This window comes from Canis lupus, chromosome 17 (assembly GCF_011100685.1).
Source record: "Canis lupus familiaris isolate Mischka breed German Shepherd chromosome 17, alternate assembly UU_Cfam_GSD_1.0, whole genome shotgun sequence".
Lineage (NCBI taxonomy): Eukaryota > Metazoa > Chordata > Mammalia > Carnivora > Canidae > Canis > Canis lupus.
The window spans coordinates 36,579,990-36,600,467 of NC_049238.1; the positions used below are offsets into that span (position 1 = coordinate 36,579,990).

The 20,478-nt window shown below is 40.6% G+C and overlaps 1 protein-coding gene across 1 annotated transcript in view; it reads left to right on the plus strand.

Moving 5' to 3' along the window:
- MERTK (MER proto-oncogene, tyrosine kinase) overlaps positions 1-20,478 on the plus strand; it is a 112,476-nt gene that overhangs the window by 64,370 nt on the left and 27,628 nt on the right. The window contains exons 7-10 of the mRNA XM_038561448.1: positions 4,006-4,189; positions 8,565-8,716; positions 16,417-16,570; positions 18,954-19,107. Of these exons, the coding sequence (XP_038417376.1) occupies positions 4,006-4,189; positions 8,565-8,716; positions 16,417-16,570; positions 18,954-19,107 (644 nt within the window). The remainder of the gene's footprint in view (positions 1-4,005; positions 4,190-8,564; positions 8,717-16,416; positions 16,571-18,953; positions 19,108-20,478) is intronic.

The following is a 20,478-nucleotide window of genomic DNA, read 5'->3' on the forward strand; positions in this document are numbered from 1 at the left end:
ATAAGTGTGAGCCCCACATTGGGGTAGAGATTACTTAAATAAACTTTAAAAAAACAAAGTGTGTAATGTTTATTGGTATATCCACAGAGGTGTGTAGCAATCACCATTGTCTAATTGTGTCTATATTCATAAAAGCTATTGGGCTATAGTTTTCTTGTGTTAGCTATTTCTGGTTTTGGTATCAGGGTGATACTGGACTTATAGAATCAGTTGGGAGGTGTTCCCTTCTCTTCTATTTCTTGGAAGAGTTTGTGGAAGATTGATGTTAATTCTTTAAATATTTGGTAGAAATCACCAGTGAAGCTATCAGGTCCCAAGTTTTTCCTTGTGGAGAGTTTTTGTTGTTGTTGTTGTTTTAAGATTTTATTTATCCATTCACAAGAGACACAGAGAGAGAGACAGAGACATAGGCAGAGGGATAAGCAGCCTCCTCGCAGGGAGTCCAAAGTGGGACTCAATCCCGGACCCTGGGATCATGCCCTGAGCTGAAGGCAGACCCTCAAAACCACTGAGCTACCCAGGTGTCCCTGTGGAGTTTTTTGAATACTACCTTAATCTTTTTACTTGGTACAGCTCTACTTACATTTTTCATTTCTTCTTGAGTCAGTTTTTTTAGTTTGTTTCTAGGAATGTGTCCATTTCGTTTGGGTTACCTAATTTGTTGGTATGCAATTGCTTATACTATTCCATTATAAGCTTTTTTTTTCTTTGAAGTTAGTAGTGATGTCTCCATTTTCATTCCAGATTTTAATAATTTCAGTCTTCCCTTCCTTTCTTCTGTTTGCTTTGGCTTAGTTTGCTTTTTATTTTATTTTTTTTTAGTATCATAAGGTAGAAGTCTGGGTAATTCATTTGAAATTTCTTCTTTAGGGGATCCCTGGGTGGCTCAGTGGTTTAGTGCCTGCCTTTGGCCCAGGGCACGATCCTGGAGTTCCGGGATCGAGTCCCACATCAGGCTCCCGGCATGGAGCCTGCTTCTCCCTCCTCCTGTGTCTCTGCCTCTCTCTCTCTCTCTCTCTCTCTCTCTCTCTCCATGTCTATTATAAATAAATAAATAAATCTTTAAAAAAAAGAAATTTCTTCTTTAATATAAGCATTTATACTATACATTGCCTTCTAAGCAGTGTGTTAGCTACATCACATAGGTTTTGATATTTGGGGGCTTTTTCCTCATTCATCTAAAATTTTTTTGTTCTTTTCCTTGTGATTTTTTTCCCCTATTGGTTATTCAGGAATATGTTGTTTAATTTTTTACATATGTAAATCTCTCAAGTTTTCTTCCTTTGCTTATTTCTAGTGTTATTCTATAGTGTTTGGAGGATATACTTAATATGATTTTCATCCTTTTAAATTTACTACGGCTTGTTTTATGGGCTAGCATTTGTTCTGCCCTGGAGAATGTTTCATATTACTTGAGGGGAAGGTATATTCAGCTGTGGTTAGGGTAGAATATTTTATATGTCTGATAGATTTAGTAGAGTCTTGCTCACTTCTTATTTCCTTGTTGATCTTCTGCTAAGTGGTTTTATCTGTTATTGAAAGTAGGAAATTAGGGTCTCAACTATAGTTTTTGAATTGTCTGTTTCTCATTTCAATCTCATCAGGTTTTCCTCCATGTATTCCAGGACTCTGTTGTTAGGAGCAACCAGGGCTTATTGATAGATAGATAGATAGGTAGGTAGATGGATGGATGGATGGATGGATGGATTGGATAGATATAATTGAAGCATGAGCCAGCCCTTTTTAAAACTGCTGCTGAGCTGTATAAAGAGTCCAAGAAAACAAGAGGCTCCTGCCCACCTAAGTATTGTTGTCTTTAGGGAGACTGTGAGGATGAGTACTACCCCCACATTGAGAGAGTAGGTCTCAGGGTGGAGATGAAGTAGAGCAGGATGGTAGGAAGGTCTGAAAATATCAGATCATTCCTGACGGTAGAAGATTTCACAGAAGCATCACCTGCTTTCTCTCTTTTCCCCTTGGCTTTGGGCTGAGTGAAAAATCATCCAGTGACTGCCAAATTGCAGGCCTTCCTTGTCCACCTTGGATCCTGTGGTGCCAGACGTGATTATTCTGTCTCTGCCCCACTAGCTAGCTCAGCCTCCCTTCACCCATAAAAATACAGTTATTTTACAAGTTAAATTATAGGAGTAATTTTGTGACATACCTGTACATGTAATTATTTATTGTTTATCTGAAATTCAAATATAACTGGCTACCCTGTTTTCTCTGACCAGTCCTAGCAGGGTTAGTCAGGAGTCAGTTCTAGAAGTTACATTTTTATATTTTGCAGATTAACAATGTATTCCCACTTCTGAAGGAACCAAGCACAGTTTTGTGGCACATATCCCCAGTCCACTACAGTTTTAAACTCTGACTTGGTAACAAATGAATGTCTTGGACAAGATTCAGATCCATGCACTAACGGGACACACCCTCTCACTTCCCCTTGGTCCTGATGTTAGTTCCTTTCTTCACCCATTTTTGGGCTGCATAGTCCATTTCTATTTTTAACTCTCCCGAGTACTTCTTGCTATTTCATGCCCTTTTTTCCCTCAGGACCAACAGAGAAGCACTGTTATAGAAACCCTGTATTCTTTCAGCAGTGTGTTCTCAGAGCGTCCCTGTGCCTGGAAATGCTCCACATATTGCTCCGGAAACAGGGCAGGGGTGGAGAGCCAAAGGTTTCCTCCACCTTAGTTTCAGAGGTTGGTCACCAGGAAGTAGGTACATACTCTGAAGTGAAGAAACAAAAAGTCAGTTCTGCCAATAGCCACCACCAAGATAAGCACGTAACTCTTTGTTTCTCCTCTGGTGGCTCCTCAGGCCAGCTGGTACTTTGTTGTCACCCAGTGGAGCCTGCAGGTCTGAGTCAGAGGTGAGGCTTGGCTTGGCCCCCACGTCACCATCATGGTATCCACTAGGGGATTCAGAATTCCAAAATGTTATTTGTGGCCTCTTGGCCTAAATTTCAGCACGTATATCCTGAAATAACAGCATTGTGTATCCACACCCCATGACCGTAAGCCCATTATTATTAGTAATACACACAGGGTTCAAGATTTTTTTTTCCTCAGTTACTTTTGGTTACTTGTGTTTTATTCAATATCACTTTCTCTTTTCTGACTTTACAAATACTACATATCATAGAAATTTTGAAAAATGTGTAGTTTTATCCCCATTCCCAGACAAGAGGTATGCTTAAGGAAAAAGGTAGTTTGGCCTCGGTCTAGATTTTTGCTTGTGAAGAGTTGTATATGGAGAAATTGGTAGAGATTACAGAGGGAAATATGAAAAAGAACTCAGAGGAAAGAGCTGAGATGTTTTAATAAGATTTGGAGAAAAGTGGGTTGGGTGAACTCTTCCCTATCTCCGCCCACCAAATAATTTCAGAAAATGTACATTTTCTCTATATGCTTTTGGACTTGAATTTATATTGGGGTGGGAGTCAGGGTTAAAAAAAAAAAAAAAAAAAGGACGTGTAGAATTTACCTCAAGGCAAGAGCAGAGTTCATCAGGTTGCATAATGAAAAGAAATGCAGAATAAAAATAGAAATCCCATATCCAATCCCCTGAAGTAGGATTTGGGAAATGATCTCTTCAAAGGGCCAGACAGTAAATATTTTAGGTTTGCCCCCACAAAGAATGTTGGTTCTCTTTGGTGCATATTCTGTAAAACAGCTGAGAGAAGAAATCAAGAATTGAGGTGGTTCTGAGAAAGAGAGGACTACTACCATAATTATCACATAATAAAGATCATCCTTTGCTCTTTTACCTCCCATGGCAAGAACACTTATTTTAGGTATTTTGCTCAAGTCATTGGTGGCTGCTCCAATAACATGAGTAACACACTGTAATGCTGGTGGGGAAATTAGTGTGTGGCCCGAAAGGAAGCAGGTACTTCCCCTCAGTGGAGAAGAGCCATGTGCACTGAATACATAAGTGCCCCATGTCTGGCATTCCCACCACCTTACTAATGCCTGGTCCACATTTTTGCTCCTCACTTAGGTCAAGGAAGTTGATCCGCTGAGTAATGGCTCTGTCATGGTTTTTAACACCTCTGCTTCACCACATCTGTATCAAATTGAGCAGCTGCAAGCTCTGGCTAATTACAGCATTGGTGTGTCCTGCATGAATGAAATTGGCTGGTCTGCAATGAGCCCTTGGATTCTGGCCAGCACAACTGAAGGAGGTAATTCCTGGAGTTCAGAATAAATATTGCCCCTAATGGCATGTGATTAAACAAATCCTTCCCAGTGGCCTCATTTAGAGTTTAAAGTCTGCTTTGTTTGGTCTTTGTTTCTGGAGGAGAATTTTATTGAGGTAGCTGATGAAAATGGAGAAGAGATTTCGTTCTATTTAGTGACAAAGCTTACCCTTACTATGAATATATAATATTTTACAGAGGAAGATAATAGCAACACATTTTATGGCATCTATTATTTTAAACTAAAATATAATCATATAAAAATTATTAATGGTAGCATCAAATTCAAGAAATAATGAACATGAAGGTGGTTAATGTTTACCAAACATCACATGCCAGGCACCACATTAGGTGCTTTGCATGGATTGTTTTATTAGATCCTCAGAGAAGCCCTATGAAGTAGGTTCTCTCTATGCTATCTTATTCATAGCAAATTTTATTTATGTCTTTAAACTTTAAAGAATTTTCTGTGTGCTTTCTTGGATTTCTGAGATTTTTATTATCGTCTATGAATATTGGAATGAATACTGTATTTCTGTTCAATTCAAATCCACAGTTTCTATTCTTCCCCAGTTTAGAGCTTTAGATTGCTAGAACGTCTTTCTGCCCTTAACTCTGGCTTCACCTAGTCAGTGCTCTGGCTTTAATACAGATGGGAGGTGGGTGGGGACACAGAACAGGATCAGAAATCTTTAGGGCATAAGCCTTGCACAAAATGACACTTCTAGTGCCAAAATTGTAAAGTATCTTCTTCTCTCAAATGATAAAGAAAAGCCTTTGAGGACAATTTTTATATGCTGTGTTTCATGTTCATTCAGTTCAAAAATACTTTTTTTACTTCTTTGACCCAATTAATTATTAAGTTATGTAAGTTAGTTCCCAAATATTTGGGGGTTTTCCAGAAGTCTTTGTATTCCTGATTTCTTATTTCATTCTATTGGTGCCCAAGAACATATTCTGTATCACTTGAATACTTTAAATTATGGCCCAGAACATGGTCTTGCCTGATAAATGTATGATGTTCACTTGGAGAGAAAGGTATTGTCTTATGATATGGAGTATTCAATAAATGTCAAGTTGGTTGAGTTGGTTGATAGTCTTTTTCAAATTATATTCTTACTGCTTTTCTGCCTGTTTCTATCAATTATTTAGAGAGAGACATTGAAATCTGCGGTTATAATTTTGGGTTTATCCATTTCTTTCTTTTTTTTTATCCATTTTTTTTTTTTGATGTTGTAGCCAGTTTTGCTTCAGACCTTTTGAAGGTCTGTTATTTTGTGCGTAAATGTTTAATTTTACTATGCTCTCCTAATAATTGACCACCTTCCCATTATGAGATTGCTTTCTTTATCTTTGGTAGTATTCTTTTTCTGTGAGATCTACTTTCATATTAATATAGCCATTTAGCCTTATTTTTGAATATGTAATATATCTTTGATTTCTCCTTATTTTTAACTTATTTATATCTTTTTATTTGGTTTGGACACCCTTAAGTGTCAATATTGGTTTTCTGTCCTCTGGGACCACTCACTTTGTCTAGCCAAGAAGTGTCCTATTTCCTGCCTTAGGAAACATGGCTGCCGATGCTGTAGGTGCCAGCTGAGGAGGAGGGGTGAGACAGAGTCTTCCTCATTCAGTGTACAGACTCCCACTTATTTCTCCAGTTGTCTGTCTGGCCTCTCATTGTGTCTTCATCCTGACAGTGTCCCAAGTCCAGAGGCTTTTCAATTCGGAGAATAAAGCAACATCCTGTTTCCAGGGGGGTAATAAGGGAGTACCTGGCAGGTGTGTGGAAATAGGTTAGAGGGATCTTGAGGACTAGCTACTTCCTGGTCAGACCTTCAATCTTCCAGTTTTAGTACCTGGCCCACAGTTTCTGAGCCTCTCCATGATCCTTTGGGGAGAACAGGTTGCTGAATTAATTATACCTTCTTCATCTTTTCAGCTTTTCAGTATATGTTGACATTTCTTCTCCACTATTAATTAACTCTGCTTTCCCTTATGAGTTTATACTGTTTTAAATTACTTACTGTCATCGTAGAGAGATTTCAGGAAGAGCAGACATAAAGACATGTTGAGTTGGCCATGTTTACCCATAAATTCTACAACAGATTTTTTTTAAAGATTTTATTTATTCATTCATGAGAGATACAGTGAGAGAGGCAGAGACACAGGCAGAGGGAGAAGCAGGCTCCATGCAGGGAGCCTGATGTGGGGCTCTATCCCAGGACCCCGGGATCACGCCCTGAGCCACAGGTAGACACTCAACCACTGAGCCACCCAGGTGCCCCATTCTACAACAGATTTGAAACTATGTGACTCCGTTCATAGCACAACTTTAGTTATATGACATTTCCTAAGCAGAAATGAAGGTTAGAGTACTCTTTTGTTATCTTTTTGGGCATATCAGAAATATATAACTTATTCTCTCCTAAATACAAGTATAGACAATAGTAGTTTGGTATATATTATTGCAATTGTTTTTATTCTTTATATATATATATATCATATATATATATCTTATATATATATATCATTTTTATTTCTAAAATAGATTATTGTTCATACCTTTTTGCAATTTGATTTTTCCCTCCATCAGATATTTTTTTATGTCAGTACACATGAACTACCTAATTCTTTTCAGTGGCTAGGTAGTAAGTATTCCATTGGAAAGTCTATCGAAATTTATTATATCATATTTATTGACTGAGCATTACTTTTATTCTTTTTTATGCTTCAGTAAATGTAATACTACCTACAGGAGAATGTTCTAGATTAAATTCCTGGAAATAAAATACTTGGTCAAAGAGCATATTGTTTTCAGGTTTTTTTTTTTTTTTTTAAGATTATTTATTTATTTATTTACTTGAAAGAGAGAGAGAGTATGTGAGCAGGGGAAGGAGCAGAAGGGCAGGGAAAGGGGAAGGGAGAGAATCACAAGCCAACTCTGCACTGAGCACAGAGCCCATCCTGGGGCTCCATCTCACACCCCTGGGATCATGACCTGAGCTGAAACCAAGAGTCAGACACTTAACCAATTGAGCCACCCAGATGCCCTCATATTATTTTCAATTTTAGTAGATACAGTCAAGCTCCTCACTCCCAAAAAATTATCTAATAGTGAACTTGACCTGTTTGCCAAATTATTTTGTCCATATATATGATACATACATACTTTTTTTTCAAAGTGCTATAACTTTTATCCTTGTGAGAGATAATAGACATTCTGACGTAAATGGGTATGTGACATAAGCAAAACTTAACTATAAACCAGAGAGTGATTGGGGATCTCTGGGTGGCTCAGCAGTTTGGTGCCTGCCTTCAGCTCAGGGCGTGATTCTGGAGACCTGGGATCGAGTCCCACGTCAGGCTTCCTGCATGGGGCCTGCTTCTCCCTCTGCCTGTGTCTCTGCATCTCTCTCTCTCTCTGTCTCTTGTGAATAAATGAGTAAAATCTTTAAAAAATATATATTTAAAAAAAAATAGAGAGTGCAAACCAGAGTTAAATTTTACATTTTGACATCCAGTAATTACCATTTGATCCTCTGGTCTTCAATAATGAGATATCTTACATATATATAAGATATATCTATATATGTATATATATGTATATGTATGTATGTGTGTGTGTGTGTGTGTGTGTGTATATATATATATACATTTTTAAAAATTTATTTACGGATCATCAGTAACCTTGCCTTTGGACTTTGAAATGATGGCTTCCTTCTGAGCTCTGCACTGTTCCCTGCCTTATACATCTCCCGTGACACAGAACTGATATCCAGTCTGGTTGATCTTCCACCCCACAGGTTACTACTGGAGAACCTGTTCAAGTTCTGTCTGCTTTGCTTCTCCAGGAGGAGTCTATGAGTGCCATCCACCTCCTTTCCTGCCTTTCCTTGTCTTTGTGATTTTAGTTTGGAAAGTGCTTACGTTTTAAAAACTCAGGTACTATTTCAGGGGTGCCCGGGTGGTACAGTCAGTTAAGCGGCTGACTCTTGGTTTGAGCTCAGGTCATGATCTCAGGGTCCTGGGATCAAGCCCCTAGTTGAGCTCCATGTTATGCACTGAATCTGCTTCAGGATTTTCTCTCTTGCCCTTCCCTACACTTGTTCTCATGCATTCTCTCTCTCTTTCTCATAAATAAATAAAGAAATCTTTTAAAAAATAATAAAAATTCATGTAGTATTTCAATGCTCCTTAACTGAAAAGAGGGTGAAAATCTGCTATTAAATTCAGTCTCATTTGAATGCTTTCCACAGAATGTTCAAAAACCAAACATTCAGAAACTGAGAAGAGAATGTACCTCTACATACTTTGCTCTGTGGTTCCTCATCTTTCTCTCTTTTTTCTCTTATAGCCCCATCAGTAGCACCTTCGAATGTCACTGTGTCTCTGAATGAATCTAGTCATAAGGTGGATGTCAGATGGATCAAGCCTCCAATTAAGCGGCAGGATGGGGAGCTGGTGGGCTACCGGATATCTCACATGTGGCAGAGTGCAGACACTTCCGTAAGTCTGAACTCTGAAGGAGTTCACTGGTCTCCTAGGATTTGCTCATTTAATACTGTTGTAGAAGCTTTTGTTTTATTGTGAGAAGATCGGGTTTTATTGAATGAGGCACCTTTTCCTGAATAGTTAAAAAAATTCCAGAGAAGCTTTGGGGCTTTTCTTCCTGACTCACTCATCCATTCATATATGTATTCCGTAAATATGTTTAGGACCCATTTCCATTATCACTTGATTCGTGACTTCTGGGAACTTGGGCTCTTGTAGGAAGATAGTTGAGAACTACACACATAACCATAGTGGAAGGTCAAGAAGCTATACAGCTTAGCAGTCCAGCCATTCATAGCCCCTTGGAAACTCCAGAGGATGCTTTTCTGAAGAAGAAAGTCAGGGAAGAACCCCAACCTCATAGAGAATGGCAAGAGGTAACCAACCTCCAGAGGACAGGGGTAAACCAGCAACAGGTTACCTTAATGCAGCTCCACAGGAGTAGGGATGATGCCTGCATGTGGGTGGGGAGGCAGCTCCCAGACAGGTTCCCTTCCCACTTGGGAAAGGAAGAGATTTGAGATGACACTGACTTCTTTGTGACACAGGGCATCCTTGGAAAGGCAGATGCACTGACCTCATCATCAGGACTGTCTCTTTACCGCCATCACGCAAAGCAGACTTTTTCCTGATCATCCTAGCCCTGCAGATAGATCAGATTTTAGCATCCTCGTGGCATTTGTGGAGGGCACCACATGAAAAGTAGTGCAGATACTTGGCAGGAGAGAGGGACAGAGCCAACAGCTGCCCCCGCCAATGATGTCCAAGCTTCATTTTAGTCATTTTCCACCTCATGTCATCCAACTTTTACTGAAACTGCTCTTTCCCTAAAGAGCAGTTGGGATTTCTTCTCCTCCTTCTCCTGACTCAGTTTACCTCTCAGGAAGCAGACTCCTGGAAGCAGTAGGTGATGGAAGTAAAGGAAAAAGAAGAGGGCTTGAAGTCCATGATTTTTTATGCCTCAGAGTGATAACAGAATGTTGTTTGTACAAGTCCAGTCCCTGCTTAGGAGTGTTGCAGCTACCAGAGAAGCCTCTTATTCCTTGGTCTTTTGTCCCAAGGCCACTGTGCAGAGTGCTTATTTGATTAACTGTATCTCTACACTGGCTGAATCAGGGGGATCAAATGCTTCTCTCAGAGAAAAGCTCCTTTCACAATGCTAAACTGTCAACTGTCCATGAAGGTCCATTAATTGTATTTGGGTTCAATAGGATTTTATTTTTCTCTGGTTGGCAGAAGACAGTATTATCAGCAGGCACTTGAGAGGTCTAAAAAAAAAAAAACAAAAAAACAAAAAAAAAAAACCAGTTTGTTTAAAGAGCTGCAGGTCATCCTGTAGTTGGGGGAATCCATTCCTAGAGAGTTTTGGAATTGGCTTCTAAAACCATCATTGTCGTCTTGGCTAATTCAGAAGAAAATTAGAACAAAGTGAAATGGTTACAGATGTTTAAGGGAAAAAAAGCAAAGTAAAGCCTTTTTTCTTACCTTGCATTGGCAAAACTACCTCTCCACCATTTTTGTTAAACTTTTGAGTCTAAAGCATCTTACCAGTAAGTATGAATGTCATATACATCATTATGAAAATACTATTGCTATGAGATAAGAAGCCATATATGAATGTCGTATACAACTTTAGGATTTGCACTAAATCCTAAAGTTTTCACCTCCTTTCACATCTATTTACATTATATTCCTATTTACTAAGTGAGGAGGGGGCTTCTTTATATAGTGCTTCATCATTAATAAGTCAGTAACTGTTCTGTTTCTGAGATGTTCTTTTTGTGCATTAAAAAAGTTCAAAATTAAAAAAAAAAAGTATCCTTGACGTCTCCTTCTAGCGTGGGTGAAAGCCGCTTGTTTGGCAGGGATCTCTGGAGCTGAGGCGCGTTGAGGGGCAAGGGTGAGGAGCACCTCACGCGCTAAATGCCACCCGCGCCCCGCTGCATTGCGCCTTCTGGTCGCCCTTTGTTCAGAACAGTCCCCTGTGCGGTGAGAACAATACTGCCACAGTCAGGACTGTGACCTTTCCAGTCATTACCTCCTCAGAGATGCTGGATCACCCCACTGAGAACCTCATTTGCATTGTACTCTTGCTATACTTTGTGCATCGTGATGGTCTCGTGACAACAAAGGACTCAGTGGCTCACTTTACTTAGGATAACATTCTCTGGGGCAGCTAAGATTCAAGCTCCTGGACCACAACTGGAGGTAAATAAAAACACTCAAGAAAAGCCAAGCCTGGGAGAACCCTAAAGCCCCTACCCGAAGTGAGGTTTGAAATGACCTCTGTACCCGTCACCTCTGTCTCCCTTCATTTCAGGAGAGCAAGAGTTAAACACAACTTCATCTCAGAATTGTCCTCTCATTTCCATTTTTAGAAAACTGAAACTAAAGGTATATCTTCTCTGTGCAAGGCAATGAATTGGATATTTTTGGAGGATATTCCCAGGTGTGACTCTAACAAAGGCGGTTTTTTGTAGGCAGTTTCAGAGTTTTCTTGGAAGTTATCTTTGGGTGGGTTATTATCTCCCCCTGTATATCACTTTCAAACTAGGAAACTCCTGATATTTACTGTATGCACATTTACTATATCTTGACCTTTTATTCTTCCATTTTTCTTTATATCCCTTGCATTCCAAACCCAAGCTCAAGATCCAAAAGTTGGGATCAAGTGCAATCTATTCTCCTTAAGGTTGGGGCCATGTCTTGCTCATCTTTGTACCATCCGAGCAGAGGACCTTGTTTTCTAGGCATTTATGATGCTGGACTTGATACATGGACCTGAGTGATATCCATGCCAGCTGGAGAGTTTCTCTCTGTGATGGGACAGCTTTTTGATGAGTCTGGAGTAGTATTTCCCATCCATTCCCACTCCTATAAGTTGTCTGTAGACCTTTCATGAGAAAAGAATTCAGCAAGCAAATAAGTTTGTAAAATATTGTATAGTATACCCCTTTCTGGAAGATCCACAGTATATACTGGTAAGTTTAAGTCTCTGACATTTTTTGGTAAATAAGGCTGTTTAATTTTGACCCTGAATTGCCCATATGTTAAACAGAGGCTCATTTTTATATGTGTTATTCTTACAAAGCTCATTATTATGGGATTGTGGCTCTAATGCTGGCTTAATTGTGTTTGGAAAGGGTAGAGATGTTAGATCAGAAGAAAGTTTCATAGCAGATTATTACGGGTCTAGAGACAACACAACATATAGAAGTAACCTCTTTAAAGACCTAGAAAAGCCACAGCACATGCAAGGATTCCTTCCTCAGGCCTAGACCACTGCCTCCTGACAAGATGCATGCCTGGATTTTGGCATGTGCCCGCTGCCTCTTCCTTTTCTCATTGCTCCCTGTCACTCACAGAGGATTTGAGCTTCTGTCACATTCAGGTATGAGGACTAAGTGAGGTTCTCGTGGGATAGGCCAGCCAGGGGTCTGGAACACTTCTGAAACCCAAGGAATGATCAAGGATGGATGGGATATTTGGTCTAGAGGAGAAACCTACAGTGGAGATAAATTCTCTTAATCGGTCAAATAAACTTCTTGGTTTGGGGAACTAGACAATCTTGATCATTTTCTCTCATGTATCAAGACTTGAAAGATACTGCAAGGTCACTTCTGTAAGAGGGACCACAGAAAGGGAAAGGTGATCCACATAGAGCACTTTATAGGTGGTATAGGAATAATAATAACCACCATTGATTACTTACTGTGTGCCAGACCGTGCACTAACTGATGTACCTATAGGAATTCATTTAAACCTTAAGAAAACACTGAGAAAGATATTATTACTTTCAATGTTTACTTGAGGAAACAAGTTCAGAGATGTTCATTAACTTACTCAGAGTCACAAAGCTTAGAATTGGTAGCAATGGGGTAAGAACCCATGCTGGACTGACTTGAGAGCCAGTGCTTTTCAGAGCCCACTATTCCTTCCCAGATGCCCTTGGCTTTCTTCATAATACAGTGCCTCTTGCTTAAATTCTACTCTGTGGCCTCTTAGCAAAAAGAAATAGGAACAGGGCATGTTTGAAGAGTAAGATGCAAGTTTTGCACAAACCCCTGTGAATGTGAAGCCTGCTAAGCAAGTCACCTTTGTTGTTGTAGGATGACAGAAACTTTTATCTCACAGTGCTTTCCCATGAATGTCACCATTCTTTGAGGCAATAGGATGGGCCTGGGCCTTATTCTAAATTAGAGTTATGAATTACAGAGCTGTGAATTCTTACAGAGTTGGTTGGAGATATTAAAGTCTTTGGATAACTGGAAACCAATACCTCTGCAGTTGCCCTAACTCTAGTACCTCTTAAGAGAAGAAAGAAATTGTGTCTCCAGAGATGTGCTATTACTTTCCCCAGCAAGCACGGTCCACGTGTTTTCTGGGTAGGTAAAGTTGTAATCAGATATCATATTATAAATCTGATTATTACCTGAAAAGGCTCTTAGATTTTTAAGTCCTTGAGGTTCCAGGCCTTTGTTGTTGAAGATGAAAAGCTCACAGAATGAGAAAGACGTAATAGCCCATGGCGTGTGCCCCAGGATCTGACCACCTCATGCCAGGAAAATGACCACACCTTCTGTGCTTGGCACCCTGACATCAAGAGAGATAATACACATAGGAGTGGCTCCTACATGTGTCTGGTTTTATTTTTTATTTTATTTTTTATTTTTTAAAGGTTTTATTTATTTATTCATGATAGAGAGGCAGAGACACAGGCAGGGGGAGAAGCAGGCTCCATGCCGGGAGCCCGACATGGGACTCGATCCCGGGACTCTAGGATTGCACCCTGGGCCAAAGGCAGGTGCCAAACCACTGAACCACCCAGGGATCCCCTTGTGTCTGGTTTTAAATGGATTTCTTTGTCAAATTTCAAAATCAAAATCAAAATCAATATTTGGGGGCAGCCCCAGTGGCCCAGGGTTTAGCACCACCTTCAGCCCGGGGTGTGATCCTGGAGACCCGGGATCGAGTCCCACGTCGGGCTCCCTGCATGGAGCCTGCTTCTCCCTCTGCCTGTGTCTCTGCCTCTCTCTCTCTCTCCCTCTCTCTCTGTCGTGAATAAATAAATAAAATCTTAATAAATAAACAAACAAATAAATATTTGGGGATATGGATATGGTCACACCTCTCTTTACATATTTGGCATCAAAAGAATATGGATAAATTACATCCATTTTTTAAAACAGATCATTTTGGGGGCACCTGAATGGCTCAGTCGGTTAAGCATCTGACTTTTGGTTTCGGCTCAGGACATGATCTCAGGGTCATGAGATCAAGTCTCGTGTCAGGCTTCATGCTGGGTGTGGAACCTGCTTGAGATTCTCTCTCGCTCTGCTCCCAACCCTCCCCCCTCCCGCCCCATCTTACTTGAGCACTCATGTAGTCTCTCTCTCTCTCAAAAATAAATACATAAATAAAAACAGGAATCATTTTTGAACTATCATTTAAGGGGCAGCCCAGGTGGCTCAGTGGTTTGGCGCCTGCCTTCAGCCCAGGGTGTGATCCTGGAGACCCGGGATCAAGTCCACCATTGGGCTCCCTGCATGGAGCCTGCCTCTCCCTCTGCCTGTGTCTGTGCCTCTCTTTCTCTCTGTATCTCTCATGAATAAATAAATAAAATCTTTTAAAATAAATAAATAAATAAACTATCATTTAAGGATATTCTTAGAGAAAATGATTACACCTCTACTATAATATTTATCATCCATCTTTCTAATCACTACTTCAGCATTATAGCTCCAGCCCTCAAATGGGAAATTTTTTAATGTATTTCCAAAACATATTAGCTATAAGCAGTGGCTGACATCATTTCCGTACTTCAAGATTCAGAGTGATGACACCAGCAACCATGATGATACCATTGTTAATAACTTAAGGAATGAGAGGTAGAAATTTCAGAGTTCCTTCTCTGAGTTTTCATAGTAAGTTATAGGACCTATGTGAATAGATATTATCAACTACTGTTACATTTATTTCCCAAAGGACAATTTTGTTTTAGAGTACCTCTTCTTCTTCTGGGGATTTAATTCTTTCACAATTATGCATGTCCTTTAATCTTGAGATAACTCAAGATTAAATGATGTCTTATATTTGAATCCTGGCAGTTGAAAAGCATGAAGCTGGAAGCAGGCTCAGTGGCCCTCACCAGGCATGACATCTTTTGCACTATCAGGAGCTTTTAGGTAGTAAACTGTGTAGTAGACATGTTATTTCTCAGCTGCCAGCTGGACTCACTGCAGAGCTCTCGTTTGGACCATGGAATGGCTCTACTTGATTCGTCCCCTCCAAATTAAATAGAGAATGCCAGCAAACTCATAGTCAAAACTGGGTTTGCCATAAATAAAATGCTGTATGTCTAAAAAAAAAAAAAGATATTGCCCAAATATACAGAAAAATCTTAATTATTGTTTGTTGACTTAATAAAAAAAATCAATGACAGATCTCCTTGGCATGCAGCCCAGTGGCATAGAAAAAACAAAAAATTATAAAGCCCTGTTTTCCCCTTTTATCCCTTGTCTGAGGTTATTTCTGAGTCCTGATGATCACTGCTTGTCTAGATTTAGAAAATCTCTGGGCGGCTGACCCAGGTACCCTCTTGGTCATTAACGATGGGACTGCCTTCTCCCTAAGGGCTGAGCTGACCGCACCCTGCACCACTGTTAGAAGTGATCAACAGGAGACAAGGTGACCAGGGAATAAAGTTGCCACCTGAACCAGGCCCCTCCTCATTGTGATCCACACCCATACCGTATGACACTTCTCTCTTTGTTTCTGTGAAATCAGATTGTCAAAATGCAGAGATTAAAGACATGTTCCTGGGGGGGGCCTCATTTCAACCTTCACCAGCCCTCCAGTTCCCATTTGAAAAGCCAGCCCCCAACTTAAAATTAGTTTCTTACACCATAGGACAGCATGGTTGAAGTTTGGAAGCAAAGGGGAAAGTGTTATATAAGCACTCAAGCCTGGTTTTGGGTTTCTTGTGCTCTTGTTGTTGTTGTTGCTTTTTCCAAAAATCATTTCCCCTATGTTTTAATGGCACATGTTGCATGGCAGTGGTTATAAACCAAAATAAGTAAAAGTGAAACCAGACTTTTGGAAATTGAGAAAATTGTGCATGTATCACACAGGAGGGGGAAAAAAAAAACCAGTATCAGTGTCCTCCTCAAAGTAGATTTTAGTCAAAACTTTTATCATTGCAAGGAACAGGAGCCCATGCCTGTGGGTTCCAGGAAAGTTGGCAGGCAGTCAATGTCAAGGTACAGTGTGGCTCTTGGGCTTTATACTGTGGTTTTTCTGAGGGCAGAGATCTCTAGGGGGGGCATTAACCCTAAGCCTAACTCTTGCCATCCAGCTGCCTCTGCTGCATGCTCTTCCCTTCCAGGGGATTCTTTACTGACCATTCTTAGTGCCATGCCCTCATAGCCTTAGTTGGCCCAGGCTCCAAGGCCTGAGGTTGCTGTAAGCTCATTCTGCATCCCTGCCCACCTTTTGGTTAACTATGGCCTGAGTAAGGAAGGGATGCGGTGGAACCACAGCTGCTGCTCCCTGGGATGTGGGTGGGACGACTTCCCTCAGAAGAATTGTGGGCAAGCAGGCGACGTCCCCTTGGCACCTCAGAATTTCATCTCCCTTCCTTTCTTTTCTGCCCCCAGAAAGAGCTGTCTGAAGAAGTTGGCCAGAATGGCAGCCGTGCTCAAATTTCTGTTCAAGTCCACAACGCGACATGCACAGTGAGGATTGCTGCCATCACCAAAGGGGGCGTCGGGCCGTTCAGTGACCCAGTGAAAATGTTCATCCCCCCACACGGTGAGAGCCAGGTTCCTTATCAGCTGATAGAATGTGTCAGTCTGGGCGGTGCTCTGATTGCAACAGTGACCCGTTGGCGGGGGCATCTGGTGTTAAGAATGATAAACAAAGGGCAGCCCGGGTGGCTCAGCGGTTTAGAGCCGCCTTCAGCCCAGGGCATGATCCTGGAGACTCGGGATCGAGTCCCGTGTCGGGCTCCCTGCATGGAGCCTGCTCCTCCCTCTGCATGTGTCTCTGCCTCTCTCTCTCTCTCTCTCTCTCTCTCTATGTCTATCATGAATAAATTAAAAAATCTTAAAAAAAAAAAAAGAATGATATACAAAGACCAAAGGAAATTTTTGCAGTGATAAAGATAGTTTTCTCATATACCACTCCCCAGAGCACTGAGACCTGTGAGTCCTCCCACTACCATTACTACTGATGGGATTAAGTTACGACAAAGATTATTAGTCCTTTCAGAATACCAAATTGGACTTGGCCTACTGAGGTTAGTTTAAATGATGTCTACATGACCGTGTACATAGATAGGCAGTGAGGCTCATCCGTAGAACTCTTAATGGGCTCTGTTTATTTATGTGCTAGTGTTTGTTTCCTGTGTTTTAAGCTTCCTGTGATATTAATCACTCAAGCTTTGGTAATGTCTTTCGTGATCAATTGGTACAGAACACGAATCATTGCCTACCAAAGCTGTCCTTACACGGCATTGGGCTCACTGAGCTAAGTGGTCAAGCCTGTGTGCTGCCTTCTGTGTGTTGTTGGAGTGTCCTCTGGCAAGGTGCCACCATGGTGCCCCCGTGGCCCCAAACACTGTACTTGCTTCTGTAGTCCAATGGATCCACCTTTTCTGACTCTCACTCCCCCATTAAACTGCTGTCATAAACTCCATGCCACAGGCATCTCTATTGATGTGATTTTTGTATTTACAAGTTCTTGCCAAATATGATTTTTGTACCTGTACCAGACAGCACTTGGGAGTGAGTCATTGAGTGCCTGTCTGTGTGTTTTAGTGACCTTCAAACATGCTGAAATGGAACCATTTTACAGTTCCTGCAGCCCATGGGCTGTGTGGTAGTAGTAACTGGTGGTGGCAAGCAAGGTGTGTCTACCTGGTAGAAATTCAGAGGTGATAAGATTCTGCTTCTAAGGGCACAGGTTAAAAAAAAAAAAATCAGACTTTAAGAAGACAGAGCTTTCACCTTTATACATAACAAACTCAAACATTCTACAAAGCTGGGCTATTCCGGCAGTCCTTGCTTTGCATGATTCCAACATACATACATTTCAGCTACCACAATTTGGTTAAATAACACTAGTTTCCCAATCACGTGGTCCGAACTTGAGTTACCATCATGTATTATCTGTGAGTAATTGTGTGAAGTGTAAACTTCGCCTCTAGCTGTCTAGTCCACAAACCACTATGTAAATAAATAACAGATGCACATTGTGTTCATGGCTAGACTTATCAGTTGTTTCAAAGTCTCTCGGTGGCTGGATACTGCTCTTACTAGATGCATGTGATTTGAATAACTTATTCAGAGGCATCTAGTAAGACCTCTAGCCATGTTGCCTCCTTATCTCCCAGGAACACACCACACAAGACTTTATAAAAATAAGTTACTGAAAGAGAGAGTCCGTGAACAAAGATAAAGTGCAGCAAAGAAAGTGCAGGAAAGAAAGGAAGAGTGTAAGTGTTGAAGTGAAATTTGAATTGAATGTGGAGTTATGGAAGACACAACTGACCAGCAGTCAAACACTGCTGCCATTTGATTGACTAGCTCTGCAGCCAGGGAACACGGTGAAGGTGACTTTACGTGAGCGAAGTGGCTATGCCAGAAAGAAGATGGCCCCGAGGAAGTTAAACTAGCAAAAATCTTCATATAAAGGAACTCTCACAACATTGAAAACACAACATTGAAAACATAAAGGGTAAAATGTTGGGAATGAATCCAAACCCAGAAAGGAGTATGAGAATTCTCCAGGGCATAGAAAATATATTCTTGCTATATCATAAGTTATGTGACCAGAAGAACATAAGTACTATTCAAATCACTCTGGATCAGTATTTTACAAAGAAATGCAATTTTTTATTCTCAATATTTCTAGTGTCTTAAATATGAGTAAATATGAGTTTTACCATGTTTTTCAATTCCTTACACATTCATAACTGATGTGAAGTCACCCAGTGATTATTAGAATCACTGTGCATGGTCCCTGCTTGCACCATCAGATGAGGACTGCCTGCATATGTTGATCACAAAATATAAAAGGACTAAGTTCTAGAGCTTTTGACTGTCTTCTTTCCCTATTACAAGCCAACATGTCTTATGTATTCTAGATCTCAAAGAAATGTTTTCAATTATTGATTCTGTTGGTATTTTACTAGGCTGGGTAGATTTTGCCCCCTCGTCAACCCCAGCACCTGGCAATACAGATCCTGTGCTCATCATCCTTGGCTGCTTTTGTGGATTTGTTTTGATTGGATTAGTTTTATATATTTCTCTGGTCATCAGAAAAAGAATCCAGGAGACAAAGTTTGGGTAAGTGTCCCAGCTTCAAATGTTTTGCCTAGGGTTATCATGTGCTTGTTATTGCCAACTCATAATGCCTCTCCTGCTGGCTCAGCTCCTCATGTTGTGCCCAGCTGGGTGCCCTGTCTTATGTCCATCCTGGGGGCAGGCAGTTTCCTTGCCTAGGCCAGTCCTACAGAGGCAGCCAGCAGTGAAAGCTGGCCTTAAAAGGGGCTCATTTATGGAGGAGAGCATTAATAGGCCTTCAGTATTCAAACTGACTTGCCATAAAATGAGGATTTTAGTTGGAAGACTTCAAAATAATGCTAATTCTTTTTTAAAAAAACAGATGAAATGAGGTACCTGGGTGGCTCAGTCAGTCAGGCGGCTGCCTTCAGCTCAGGTCATGATCCCAGGGTCCTGGGATCGAGCCCCATGTGAAGCTCCCTGCTCAGCGGGGAGTCTGCTTCTCCCTCTGACCCTCTCCCTTGCTTGTGCTCTCTCTCTCTCTCTCTCTCTTTCAAATAAATAAATAAAATCTTTTTTTAAAAAAACCAAACATATACAGATAAAAATGCTGGAAGGAAGTTCACCAAAGCATCAGCAATTCTGGATAAGTGTGGACGATTCTACGTTTTCTTTTTTTGCTATATTTTATACATTTTCTGTAGTGATCAGTTAGTTTTCTAATAGAGAAAAACTTTATATTTTCACACTCAAGTGTAAAAGAAGTTCTTGTTCTGATTTTCTTTACATCTGACTTTTATAGCAGTAGTCCAGTATCAACAAAAATGGGCAGGCATGTGAAGGCAAGCTAGGAAAAGAAGGGTATGTATGCAAATTTGTTTCTGACTCAGTTTTCTACTCCAGTGCCTCTGTAGTGAATTTGAATTTCCACGAAATCCAGTTTACCACTCGTGGGACAGAGGAAGAATTCTGTAAAAGGCAGGTTGTTGACAGCCTAGAATGGGACAGAGTGAGGGAAAGTGAGTGACTCTGTTTTGGAGGGAGCTGAGCAACTTTTGTTCATTGCTACATCTTAGGAATGCTACTATAATGTTCCACTCCAGGACTTTCCATTGCCATGGAGGGGGGCTTGAGAGTGGAGGGTAGACTACCCTTTTTTTTTTTTTTTTTTAGACTACCCTTTATTTGTGCCCATCCTAGTCTTAAGAGTTGGGTACCTTCAGTACTTACTAACTCTATCCTTATCATTATTATATCTTAGTATGTAGATTCTGACTGTTTTAAAGAAATGACAAAATCTGATCTAAATCCTGAACATAGAGTTGACTGAAATGCACCCCAGAGTCAAGGTGTGGCTCACAGTGAAACAGGTACAGAGAACCTCTGCAAAAGTTGTAAGATAGCTCAGTAAAATGTATTGAAGGCCCCCTAGGT